This window comes from Equus przewalskii, chromosome 9, assembly GCF_037783145.1.
Source record: "Equus przewalskii isolate Varuska chromosome 9, EquPr2, whole genome shotgun sequence".
Taxonomy (NCBI): domain Eukaryota; kingdom Metazoa; phylum Chordata; class Mammalia; order Perissodactyla; family Equidae; genus Equus; species Equus przewalskii.
This window is the reverse complement of record NC_091839.1, coordinates 59,782,771-59,797,118: the sequence shown is the minus strand read 5'-3', so window position 1 is coordinate 59,797,118 and position 14,348 is coordinate 59,782,771. Positions and strand designations below refer to the sequence as shown.

At 35.3% G+C, this 14,348-nt stretch overlaps 1 protein-coding gene across 6 annotated transcripts in view; it reads left to right on the top strand.

The window, feature by feature from the left end:
- Positions 1-14,348, top strand: part of CDK19 (cyclin dependent kinase 19) — a 162,604-nt gene that overhangs the window by 51,987 nt on the left and 96,269 nt on the right. For 5 of the 6 annotated variants that reach the window (XM_008521292.2, XM_008521293.2, XM_070556825.1 and 2 more), the window contains one exon: positions 135-210. The exons of the other annotated variant lie outside the window; for it this stretch is intronic. In XM_008521292.2, coding sequence (XP_008519514.1) covers positions 135-210 — 76 coding nt within the window. The remainder of the gene's footprint in view (positions 1-134; positions 211-14,348) is intronic. 6 annotated transcript variants of the gene reach the window in all.

The window sequence follows — 14,348 nt, the reverse complement described above, 5'->3', positions numbered from 1 at the left end:
ATAAACAGTGCATGCATAGTGAGACTATTTACATATCACTGAGACACTAGTGCATTTTCATTGTTTTTGTAGTTATAATTTTGAATATGAAAGTAATGTGTAGGAAAAAATAATTTTTTTTTGTTCATGTGCAGAAAAGATGAAAAGGAGTATGCATTGAAGCAAATTGAAGGCACAGGAATATCCATGTCGGCTTGTAGAGAGATTGCAGTAAGTGGATATTAATATGTTATTTATTTTGTTGTTGATACTGGATAATGACTGACATTAATATAAAATAGTTTCATTAATGTACATGATGCATGGTTATTTGGAAGATGTTAATTAGTTTAAGGATATTTCATGTAAGACAAGAAAAGTTGCATAAACTTTTTAATTACTTGAAAGTCATCTTTGAACATTCTCTTAATGTTTAGGATTTATAAGCTGAGGAATACTGAACTAAATGATGATTTAATTAATTTAAATTAATGATTTAATTAATGTCTATTTTTCCTATAATTTTAGGACTGATATATGTCTTTATAGAGAAAGGAGTGATACTGTTAGATATTATGCATATTAAATATTTTTTCTGAAATACATGTTTCAGTGTTAGATTTTACTAGTTGTTAGAAAAATAAGACCATAATAATACTACCTTAAAAATAGATCATTCCCTTTTTTTGTCTTTATATGACACACTTGTGGATTTAAGAGAAGATTGTCCTGGGCTGACCCTGCAGTGTAGTGGTTAAGTTCGGTGCACTCCACTTCACTGGCCAGGGTTTTTAGGTTTGAATCCTGGGTGTGCACCTACACCACTTGTCAGCCATGCTGTGGTGGCGACCCACATATAAAGTGGAGGAAGATTAGCACAGACGTTAGCTTGGGGCTAATCTTCCTCATGCAAAAAAAGAGGAAGATTGGCAACAGATGTTAATTCAGGGCTGAACGTCCTTAGCCAAAAAAAAAAAAAAGGAAAGAAAGGATTGTCCATAAGAATACCTAACATTTACTGAGTATATGCTAGGTACAAGGCTTACTAAATGCTTTCAAGTATTAATTAATTTAATTTTCACAACAATCATATGAAATAAGTGCTTTTAATATCCCCATTTTACAGATCAGTAAACAGGCAAAACCATAATTATGTCTTAGAAGGCTTACTGTTATATTACCTTATTTTAGTTCTTCAGTTTCTTACTTTAGTTCTTTAGTTTCTAATTGGGACTTTATTATGAAATCACCTCTCATAGGGATTTCTGTCTTTAAATTGTTAAATATTTATATCATCCATTTCCTTTACATATTTCTAATTTGGTAACCATTATATGTATTGTCTACAGTTCCGTGTTTCTGCTTCACTCATGTGGAAGCACTCCATCATCACTCTTTAGTCGGAAAAAGGGTGGTGCAAAGAACACGAGGCAGGAAATCTGCAGACCTGAGTGTTTGAGTGCTAAATTAGCTATGAGTCCCAGTTTGCTTATTTGTGAAATAAGGGAACTATAAGATCCCTTCTAGTCATAAATTCTTTTATTTCAGAATGAGAGCTTCTCACTAGAGTGTGCACACTTTGAGGGGTGGAGACCTTGTCTTTTTATCCCCTGTTCCTAGCATAGTGCTTGGCATATAGCAGGTGCCCCATAAATGTTTGTTGAGTAAATAAGTGAATAAACGGACAAAAAAAAATTCTACTAGCAGTAGCATGATCCTAAGTTTGCTTTAGAATATAAATTTATCTAAGAAATTTCAATTTGGCAGTTTTCCATTAATTATAAAGCAGTATTTGTAGCACCCTACCAGAATAAACATTTGATAAGTCATTTTTAACTCCCTAAATTCTTAAATGTTATCTCAACCAGTATGAGTATCATTGTTGTGCAATATTTTAGAGTACCATAATTTAGTATAACATTAGTTCACCTTCCATGAGTTAATTGGGTAAATAGCTGAAATTTAAGGTGTTGATTATTAGGAAGTGAAAACCCTGTTGGAGGTGTCCTTTCAGAAACAGAGACTTCTATCTGCTGAGGAATCCATGGATTCTAATTTCTCCACATCCTTGTCAGCACTTGGTTATCTCTTGTCTTTTGATAAAAGCCATTCTAACAGTTATGAGGTGATATTTCATTGTGGTTTTGATTTGCTTTCCTTGATGATTAGTGATGTTGAGCAACTTTTCATGTAACTGTTGCCCATTTCTGTGTCTTCTTTGGAAAAATGTCTATTCAGTTCCTCTGCCCATTTTTTAATTGGATTATTATTATTTTTTGCTATTGAGTTGTATGAATTCTTGATGTATTTTAGATATTTACTCTTTATCAGATATATGGCTTGCGAATATTTTCTCTCAGTAGGTTGCCTTTTCATTTTGTTGATTGTCTCTTTTGCTGTGCAGAAGCTGGAAAAGCTTAACTCTTAAAGTCATTCACAGTTTTCATAGTTTTATTGAGAGTTTACTTAATAGAACTTTAGAAAGCATGCAGAGTTTGTAGATTGAATAGTATTTTATCGCTACCCAAGCAATTTAGCCTCCAACATGGTAGGGATTTTGACACAAGTTCAGCATGGATGTTATTGCATAGTGGCTAAGCATCTTTGTCATAAGCACTCTAACACAGTTTTATAATTATTGCTTTATGCAGTTGTCTTTTAAATCATACAGAAGAAAAAAAGAGTCATGATAAAAATATGTTTATGCTGTCTTTACTCTTTCACTGTGTTGTTACCTTTCCCAGTGCTCTTTACTTTTTGTGTGGATTTGAGTTACTCTCTATAGTTCTTTCATTTTAACTGAAGGTCTACCCTTAGTATTTTTTTGTAGAGAAGATCTGCTATTGATGAATTCTCTCAGTTTTTGTATTTGGGAATATCTTGATTTCTTCGATTTTCCTTCCTCACTTGATTCTCCTTTGTGTTTTGCAGGAGAGTTTTGCTGGATATGGTATTCTTGATTGACAGTCTTTTTCTTTCAGCACTTTGATTCTGTTATCCCACTGTCTTTTGGCGTCCATGGTTTCTGATGAGAAGTCAGCTATTAATCTTATGGGAATCTCTTGTACATGAGAAGTTATTTTTCTTATTAATTTCAAGATTCTCTTTTTGTCCTTGTGTTTTGACAGTTTGACTATGGTATGTGTAGGTATGGATTCTACTTGGAGTTTGTTGAGCTTCTTGGATGTGTGGATTAATATTTTTCATCAAATTGGAAAAATTTTCAGCCATCACTTTTTCAGATATTCTTTCTGCCTCTTTCTCTCTCCTCCTGAGACTCCCTTTCTGTATACGTTTATAGGCTTGATGGTGTCTCACAGGTCTCTGAGGCTCTGTTCATTTTTCCGAATTCTTTTTTTCTATTTGTTACTCAGACAGGATACTCTCAATTGCCTGTCTTCAAGTTTGCTGATTCTTTCTTCTGCCAGCTCAAATATGCTGCTGAGCCCCCTTCTAGTGAAATTTCCATTTTAGTTATTGTACTTTTCAACTCCAAAATTGTTATATGATTTTTTAAAATAGACTTTATCTTTTTAGAGCAGTTTTAAGTTTATAGCAAATTGAATGGAAGGTCTAGAGATTTCCCATATACTTCCTACCCCTACAAATGCATAGCCTACCCTATTATCAATGTCCCCCACCAGAGTGGTACATTTGTCAACTGATGAACGTACATTGACACCCACAGTCTACAGTTTACATTAGAGTTCACTCTTGGTGTTGTATATTCTGTGGGTTTGGACAGATATGTATGTATCTGCATAATGTATAATGAATATGTATAAAGACATGTACCCACCATTATGGATTGTTATCACACAGAATAGTTCCACTGCCCTAAAAATCCTCTGTGCTTCACCTATTCATCTTATACTCCCTCCCCTACCAATCTTTGGCAGCCACTGATCTTTTTACTGCTTCCGTAGTTTTGCCTTTTCTGGAATGCCATATACTTGGAATCATACAGTATGTAGCCTTTTCAGATTGGCTTCTTTCACTTGGTAATATGCATTTAAGGTTCTTCCATGTCTTTCATGGCTTGATAGCTCAATTCTTTTTAGCTTTCAATAATATTCCATTGTCTGGATGTACTACAGTTTGTTTATGTATATCATCTACTGATGGTCATTTACTGATATAGATATAGATCATCTACTGATGTGCATCTTGTCTTCATCATGATTGTCATGATGGTTTCATGGATGTGTGCCTATATCAAAACTTAGTAATAGTATGCTTTAAATTTGTTTATTGCACATCAGTTATACCTCAATAATTTTAGGGGCAAAAATCATAATGGTATGTGGAATTATTAGTGGATCAAGGGTCTGTAAAAGAGGAATTTGTAAGAATCAGTGGATCACAAGCACAGCTGGAGGGATTGGCCTTGGGTAGGAAATGGAATATATAGTTTGTTCTGTGAAACTGCAGTGAAAGAAGAAAGGATGGTGTCAACAAATAGCCATTTGCTAGGGAGATGAGGAGGTAGTTACATGGTTGTGTGTCTCTTTTGTGTGCGTGTGAATGTCTAGTAGGAGAGTTTGAAATAATTAATGAAGGATATGTGAAAATTTGCTGACCAAAAATAAGATTATAGAAGTACTGCAGTCCACCTAAAGTAGAACAGTCGTGGCAGCAGTCTGCATGATTGCATGGTTTTCTTCATTAGCAGCCCAGGGTAGGGAGAATTGGAGTTTGCCTGGTTGATGTGGTAGAAGGACAGAGAGTGTGAGGTGGCTGAGAGTCAGACAAGTTAAGAGGGACTGATAGATTAGGGAGAATGTTGGCAACACCATACCTTAGAGCAGATAGAGCTTGTCCTTTGCCTTTTTCCTTCTCTATGCTTTGATATTATCTAACTCCTAGTATTTTCTAGTTCATGTATGTGCTCACAGGTAAGAGGCTTTTGATGTGGAGAAAATTAGGAACATTTCACTCATGATTCCAAAATGGTGGGACTGTGACTTCAGAAGAACTTCTGAGAGCAGGGTTGGATCATGAGAAAAGACGTCAAAGAACTTGCAGCTGTGGAATGAACTTGCAGGAATGTGTGCAGAACAGGAAGAAGTTTAAGAACCAAAATGTGTTATTACCTCATCTCATTAACAAAGAATGTCATGTCACATTTTAATTTCATTCGAATCTTATTGATCAAAGGTGAACTATAACCCCATACCTTTGTACAGTGCTTTATGGTTTACATTATGCCATAAAGGAGTAATTCTGGGTGGTGAACATACCAGGAGCATGTGAATATTAGCACTTTCAGCCTGAGATTACAGGAAAGTTCTAATATAAAGTTCATTACCTTTATGGCCTGTGTAATCATAAGGTTACTAGGTTGAAAATGTGCTAAACACCATGAATTTGATCCCATTAATTTGTTGCCTGATTAGGAAATTGGAATATGTTCATTATAAAATTCTTAGAGTGGGAAAAGGATGTTAAAAGTATCTGTTATGTTAATGCTTAGAAATAATCATTATTTACATTTTGTATATAGTCTTCTAGACTTTTTCTTTACAAAAATACAGAGGATTTTCCCCCACAAGAGTGGAGGTTCTGTTAATTTTTTATGAAGTATAATTTGATCTGCAGTAATACAAAGGTAAGTTTCAACTACCAAAATAAGTTGGTGGAACATTTATTAATCATGCTAGGTTTTGTGGAATATAAGAAAGATTATAAGATATAACTTATATATAAGATATAACTCTTCAAAAACTTGAGATATTCCCAAAGAAAGTGAAGACAGATTGAAAGGAAAATTAGTCAAGGGAAGTAGGGTGGAGGGCATAGGTTGAGGAGGGAAGAAAATAGAGAAAACCTGACTTCTTGTCAGACTGCTGTCTTCCTCAGTTCTGGCTAGCGTTGCTGAGAAGCCGCTCTCATTCACCTGTGCTCAGTATTGTCCAGAGTGTAATGTAGCCGCCAGCATCCCGGCATTGATGCTCCCATGGCGACAGGTAGGATCAGCTGTAATGGACTCTCACTCGCAGTTTTTCTGCTTAGCCCAGAGCAGGCATGGGGGAGTGGCAGTTAAGAGACTTGCCACTGTTTCCTTCCCTTTCTTGCCACCATGGTGGTGTCGCAGGCCGCTATGTAAACTTCATTCCGCTATGGAATGCTTGGAACTTTCCCCTGTCATCAAGGAATAAGCTTTTGCTTTTTTAAATTTATGAAATGGAATTGATAGAATGTGTGTTTGGTATGGATTCCTTGAGAAGAACTTTAAAATGTTTATGGGGAAGGCTCTAATTCTTACGACTGGTTTTTATCAGTCTTAAAACGATTTTGTTAAATTTCACTTATTGTAGGTTGAGAAATATCTGTTTGTTCTAAGATTATTTAATTATATCATCTCAATTGCTTTTATGTTGGTGCAAAGTTTTCCTTAAATTTGTGTCCAACTTTGTCCAAGTATAGATTTGTGGAAATAGTTGTGAAATTCAGTTATTTTCCCTTGCTATGAAAGGGACAAAACCTAAGTATAAAGGTTTTTGTGAAAGCCACTAAAGGTAGCAAAGTTTTCTAAAAAGAAAGAAGTTTCTAAAAGTGGAAAAAGTTTTCTTTTTTCAGTAGACTTTTAACGTGATCTTCTGTAATAATTATTTTCATAAAAAGTTTGGCATGATTTTAGGAGATTAGAACTAAGTAAATAATGTATGAAACTGCATTTGAGCAAAGTCTGTTCTTTGCTGTGATCCTTGTGTTCTCCTTAGAAACAAACAAAAGTTTACTTTGGGGATTGAAGACGGCATAGATTTTTTCCTCTTTAAAATGTGTGTTTGTAGTTTTTTTTTGCATTGGCTAGTGATGGTTAATACTTTTCTCAGGTTATAATATATTTAACTTCCTTGGCAAAATAAATATATTCTTGCTGACTTTTATAATGAAAAATGAAATCTTGTATGAGTTGGGGATGCTGTTTGGGATTATTTTAGGATGAATCTGGGTGATGGATACAGGATCAATGCATAGGGAGGAACCATACTATAGTGCCTTTCATCTCTGTTTAAGAGCTGAAAAGGTACAAGGGGGCAGGTAAAAGGAGTCAGCCAGCAGACAGATTCTCCAGTCCTGTGGTGTATCTCTCTGCCTTACTGTTTATGTTAGGTCATGACTCTCCTAAAAGTTAGTATTATTATTTGTGTGTATGCATGGGTCTTTTGGGGTATATTTCAAGCTACTTTACGTTTCCTCTGAGAAGACTAAGTGATAAATCTTTGTATTCTCAGAAGCTGATTTAAATACCTATTGTTGCCAGTGGTAGAAAAGAGATGGGCCCTATAGGTTTCTGGAGTTTTGTATAAAGGTGACAAAGTGAGAAGGAACAGATGGGAAGAGGTAATATTGGTTTCGCTCACCAGTTTCTTACGTGTGTGTGTTATGGAGAGGGAAGATGGGTTGGTGTGGTAACGGAAGTCATAGATATAACTGAAAACTCCCCACTTCTCCCTCTTGCCCTACTCTAGGGGCATAGACTAGCTGGTTGGAAGTAGTGCCTTTAGGCATCTGTGGTTGCTGCAACTCCTTTCTCTCTGAAGAATTGGTGGGTTATGAGTAAAGAGTGGGCTTCCTGCTATGTCAGTATCCCTCCCTACTAAGTAAATCAGTGCAATTATTTCAGTTCTCCTAAAAATATAAAAACAATCAATTTTGGTTTCAGATTTTAAAGTGAGAGAAAACTATGGACTTTGGATTCAGATAGACTTGGGGTTGTATCTGGGCTTCACCATTACTCCTGTCTATCCTAGACATGTTGCTAGTAGTACCAGGACCTATTTTCTAGGTAGCTGTAGGAGTGAAGCTATTTTAAAGAGGAATCAGGTTATCTCTTGAATTGCTTCGAGGGCTGGCATTGCCGAGGAAGCAGCTGTGCAGCAGTCCACAGGTTCCCTGGATTCTCAGAAGCCCTGAGCCTCTTCACTGGCTAGTTTCCCAGGTCATTTTCTGCTCCACCCTCTAACGACCCTTACATATATTTTAGTGGTACATACTGCATGTAAGCTCCTGGGTTAAAATATGGCTAATTTCCACTTTTATTTCTAGTTCATCCTTCAGACTACTTATTCTGATTTATTTGGATTTGGAATTAAATATCTTTCTCAGTTTGTACAATCTCTTTTTTCTTTTTTCGCCTAATAAAAATTATTCATCCTATAAACCAACTGTCAATATACCTGATTTCTGTGAACCTTACTTTCTTCATGTATAAAATGGGATTAGTAGTACCTAATCTCATAGAATTGTAGTAAGGCTAAATTAAAATATGTCAGCCTTTTGGCTCATAATCAGTTCTCACTGAGGGTTATCTTTCCTCCTTTCTTTCTCTCTTTTTTTTTTTTTCCAAGAACACAAATGGATTATTTGGCTACCTTTTCCACATTGTTTTTTTTCTTTATTATTGTGGTAAAATTGGTATACATTATATATATTTCAGGTATACAACATTATAATTTGATATTTGTATACATTACATGGTGATCACCATTGTAAGTCTAGATACTGTCCATCACCATATAAGTGATCCCCTTCACTCATTTTGCCCTCCCTGCAACCCTCTTTCCCTCTGGTAACCACCAGTCTATTCTCTGTGTCTATGAGTTTTTGTTTTTTTTTTTTAGATTTCACATATAAGAGCAATCTTTGAGTATTTGTCTTTCTCTATCTGACTTATTTCACTTAGCATAATACCCTCAAAGTCCATCCATGTTGTTGAAAATGGCAAGATTTCCTTCTTTTTTATGGCTGTGTAGTATTCCGTGTGTGTATATGTGTGTGTGTGTGTGTGTGTGTGTGTGTGTGTGTGTGTATCTCACATCTTCTTTATCCATTCATCCATTGGTGGACACTTAGCTTATTTCCATATCTTGGCTATTGTAAATAATGCTGCAATGAACATAGGGGTGCATATGTTTTTTCAAATTAGTGTTTTCATGTACTTCAGATAAATACCCAGAAGTGGAATAGCTGGAACATATGGTAGTTCTATTCTTAATTTTCTGAGGAATCTCCATACTGTTTTCCATGGTGGGTGCACCAGTTTACACTCCCACTAACAGTGTGAGTTCCCGCTTCTCTGCATCCTCTCCTCCTTGCTCTTAAATTGAATTTGTTAGTATGATGGAAAGATAAGTTGTGGGTGGCCTTAGTTTAGATCAGTAATAATAAATAGGGGGCCAGTAAATACTCTTTTAAAAATTCAATTACTTTGGGGCCAGCCTGGTGGTGTAGTGGTTAAGTTCTCATGCTCCACTTTGGTGGCCCAGGGTTCACGGGTTCGGATCCCAGGTATGGACCTACACACTGCTCATCAAGCCATGCTGTGGTGGTGTCCCACATACAAAATAGAGGAAGATCGGCACAGATGTTAGCTCAGGGACAATCTTCCTCACTTAAAAAAAAAAAATTCAATTACTTTGTTATGGTCTTTGCTAAATTATATTTTAAAAAATACTATAGTGGCAGATACATTTGTGCCCCCCCTCAAATATCAGTCAATTAACAGATACTGATCACTACTTTTTGTAACACATAGTGTTGCTTGCTGAGACAATAGAGAGCAGTATTTTCAGGAAAGTGGAAGTCTTTTTAAGTTAGTTGTTTGAAATGTGAAATGCCTTTTCCCTCAGGAAATATTGATATAAATGATGCCCAGGTTACCCATCTACCCCATCAGAACCTATTTTACTTGTAGGTAATTGAGTTACGGTACTCTAGTACTATAGTACCTGAGAAGTATTTATAACATTGTTTCTATGGAGAAACACATTCAGAATTAAAATCTTATACACCAGAATATATCTTGCCTTGTCATAGTTTTCTAAAGGGGAACAGGCTTCTCAGGTCCAGGGCACTGGCCAGGGGTCTGAGGCATTAGAAACTAGAGTAGAGATTGGGGGAGATTAGCCATAGTGTCAGAGGTTAGGGGATTTTATGGCAGCCAGAGGCAGGAATAGAAGTTGTATTATGCGAGCAATGAGGATTGGGAGCAAGCTCTTTTCCTGGGAGGAAAAAAGGAGGGAGGGTGACAATAAAGGAGCTAAGGCAGGCTGGGGGACCTGGGAGGCAGCTGGTGAGGTATCAGGTAGTAACCAGGTAAATGAGGAATGGAGGCACTTGGCCAGTCAGTAGCTATCTTGAATCAGTGGAGAGAGCCAGTGGACAGGGTAATCTAAGGTGATATGGTTCGTAAAACAGGGAAAGCCCATAATTAGGGTTTTGATACAATAGCACATTATAGCAAAGAATTTAGCGTAATTGGGCAAAGGAGTTTAGTTACTTCAAGTACCAGTAGATTATCATAATGACATAGTCTCACATATTATTATTCTGTTACTTTGGCCTTGTCCCTCTTTTTCTGGTGACATAAGCGATTCACTTTTTTTTTTTAAAGATTGGCACCTGAGCTAACATCTGTTGCCAATCTTTTTATTTTCTTCATCTTCTTCCCAAAGCCCCCCAGTATATAGTTGTATATTCTTGTCATAGGTCCCTCTAGTGTCTGCTATGTGGGACTCTGCCTCAGCATGGTCTGATGAGCGGTGCCATGTCCATGCCCAGGATTTGAACCAGCGAAACCCTGGGCTGCCTAAGCGGAGTTCGTGAACTTAACCACTTGGCTATGGCGCTGGCCCTGGCTATTCACATTTTTAATATATATCTTTGACTTAAATAATAAATAGACAAAAAACCAATCAGAACAATGCGAAGTCAAGATGAGGTAGCACTTTAACGGATACAAATTAGAGTTAATAGGCTGCATGTTGAAAGGATGAAGATTATTATTTAAAACCATAATTCTATTTTATTATTACAGGCAGTATGTAATGGGATGAGATAAACTGATAAAATATAAAGTTGGTTTGTAAGCTTCTTAGCGTACTTAGCAGCTTAGTAATTTCAAAGTTTGAATGGGCTATATTTTTAGAAGAATGTTCTAATTAATTGGAAATTCTACAGTTTGCAGATTTTACTGATGTTATTAGATAATATAGCATTCAAATAGTAGAAAGTAAATTAGCATTTGAAACAAAATGACTGCCAAAGGATTAAAATTTGCCCAAGATAATGCTGGGTATTCTTGACAGCAAAATAATATCATAATAAGAAAAAGATAGTTGCAAATCTTATTTGCAGAGTAATAAGTAACTGAGGTTTGGGTACAAGCTGTTCTGTCACCTTTTTTTCTCTGTATGTTCATTCTAATTTAAAAAAGCTTTTTTTTTCTTCTAGATTGTCTGCCTTTCTGATAAGTTTGCTGTACCACCTTATATTAAAATAATCTGATTAATATGCCTAAATTTATTTGTTGTTTTGGTATTTGGATGTTGCTGGCATGGTGTTCACTTTAATCTTTTCTTCCTCAGAATTCTTAAAGTTAGCTATTTTTAATCCAATAGAAAAATAGGCTAAATAGTTAAACAAGAACTTTAAAAAAATGAAATATTAATGACCAATAAATAAAAAAGATGCTCAATTATATTAATGACCAGAGAAATATAAAATAAAACCACATTAAGATATATGTTTTTTGCCTACCATATTGGTAGCAGTATTAAGTAGTTACAATGATGTAGAATACTGGAACTGTCATATAGTGCTAGTGGAATTGTAAATTATTATATTACAACATTGAGGAAAGCAATTTGTTTATCTAGTGTAGTTAAAATACACATACCTTATTACCCAATAACTTCACTCCTAGTTATAGATGCTATAGCAGTGCTTCTCAACCCCCAATTGATGTAATTCTCCCTTGTATAAGTTATTCTATAGACTCCTTTACTATCCTAAACTGAAATTCAAAGATGATATAACCTATTTACATGTATCATTAAAAAAAGTCATTATAATCCATCCCTTACCTTACTATAAAAAAATTTTAAAAAGTAGTTTATAGTGAAATAACATGTAAATGTATAAGAATCAGGCATTTTTGCTATAATATCTAAATGCTACTCAGGTCATTGATGCATACCTAATTGTTGAAGCTGTAATTGAAATGAGTCTTAGCGTGTTGTTTTGGATAGCAGTGAGTTAACCATTGTTTTTTTGTGTTGTGCTAAATCTACACACATAGTCTGTGTGAGCTGATTAACTTATGGGCTTCACGATTCAATAGGAGATTCTGAAGAGAAATTTTAATTGTTCTCCAAATTCTTACCTTGAATTCAACATAAATGTGAAGGTTGTTAGTATGCTAAGTAATATTTTTATCCTGTCATTTGGTTTTTCATTTCACTTCTGTTTCTCCCATTGCTTATCCTATTTGTTGTTTCTCTTCCTTATGTCCTGTGTATTTTCAGTCTTTTTTCTACCACTTGCCAAAAGTAGGTCTCTATTCCACAACTGCAGCAGTTTGTGATTCCACAAAGACTGTTTGTACTTGTTTATCTGTTTTTCTTCTTCTTATCTGGGACTGTCTTTCTATCTGTTCAGTTACGCATGGTATGTAGGTTCATACTCAGAATTTTCCCAGAAGGCATAAGGAATCCTTTATTATATGAACAATTGCCCAATTAAGTTATTAATAATTTGAAATGCTTTAGTTTTCCTCTAAAACAAGAATTAACAATTCAGTGGGCTTTATGGAATTGAGATTCCCATTGGTATGCGTTTTTTGTTCATATATTAGCATTTTTTTTTTAAAGATTTTATTTTTTTCCTTTCTCCCCAAAGCCCCCGAGTACATAGTTGTATATTCTTCGTTGTGGGTCCTTCTAGTTGTGGCATCTGGGACACTGCCTCAGCATTGTTTGATGAGCAGTGCCATGTCCGCGCCCAGGATTCGAACCAACGAAACACTGGGCCGCCTGCAGCGGAGCACGCGAACTTCACCACTCGGCCACGGGACCAGCCCCCATATATTAGCATTTTATAAGTTCATTTATTTAGCATTTTATATTTTTAGTATAAATTCACTCTGCTTTTATAAAACTTAGATCAGGGATTGTGTGTGATATATTCACTCTTGAATCTTTGGAATCTGTGTAGTACAGTGCTTGGATCAAAGTGGTACTCTTAATAAATTATTGAGTAAATACAACAGTTTATTTGAATTTGTTATTTTAATGACATTAACAACAATTAAAGGCTGTACTGTTTGTTCTGATAAAGTTTTCTCAGTACTAGAAGATTTTAAACTTTCTTCTTAGGCAAATTGTTATTTGAAATATAAAGTTAAACTTTGTGGACTATTTGTTTTCATTATCTAAAATCTTGGATCCATTCTGATTCTCCTTCCCATAACTATGTATAATTTAATGAATAAGTGATGGAAAATAATATTTATATGAATAATTGTTCAAATAAATTGGTTTTTCATGAAATATTTGAGTATCTATTATAATCCAGGCATAGTGCTGAGGATACATTAGAGAATAAAATTTTTCCCTTTTGCCCAAGGAATTTATAGTTTTGGAGGAGACAGATAAGAAAACACTAGTTTCAACATTATGTAATCAATGCCATGACAGAGTTAAGCACAGAGTGCTGGAGGAGCACCTAGCCTATACTTGGAGTCTGGGAAGGCTCCTTGGTGATTTTGTGCTAGTGTAAATCTGAAAGACAGATAGGAGCTGGCTGAGTGAAGGAGAGGGAAGGGAGTGGAGAAGGGCATTTGGCCTGGGGAAACAATGTGTAGGAAGGCCCAGAAGTAAGAGAGAGAACCAGTGCTCTTAGTTTTATGAACAACTATGGAGGAGTGCATTGCATTAATTCTCTTCAAGCCTACCAGATTAATTAGTTATTATAACAGCAATATGTAAATTTCTGTTGTGTTAAGCAACTGAAATTTTGGGGTTTATTTACTGCAGCAGCTAGGGTTACCCTCACTAACATGTGAAGAATAGAGGTGCTGTTCAAAGTTGAAAAAAAAGTTGGTGTTAAGAATAATTTTTAAAGTAAACAATAGATGAATTAAAAATGATCATTTGAGTATAAGAAGATGGAGAGGGAAGATGGAGATGGAACTGTAAGTGAGCTATATAGTTTCATCTGTTAGAAAATCAGTAATGTTTAAAGTTGGTAAGTCAAGAATAGTGATATAAACACTTAGAGATATAAAATAATCAGAAGAATCAAAAACACAAAAAGTTAAAAGTATTGGTATATGAAGAAGGGGAGGGATGAGAGGATTGATTATAATCTCTATGTTATTTTGTTTTTTAACAATATAAATATATTATTTTGATTAAAAAAATTAAACTAGATTAAGACATACTATACATCTACTAGAAAGGCCACAATTAAGAAGACTGATTATACCATTGTTGGTGAGGATATGGAGTAACTGGTGTAGGTGAAAGGATAAAATGGTACAGCCACTTTGGCGAAAAGTTTGGGAGTTTCTGATGAGTTTATAT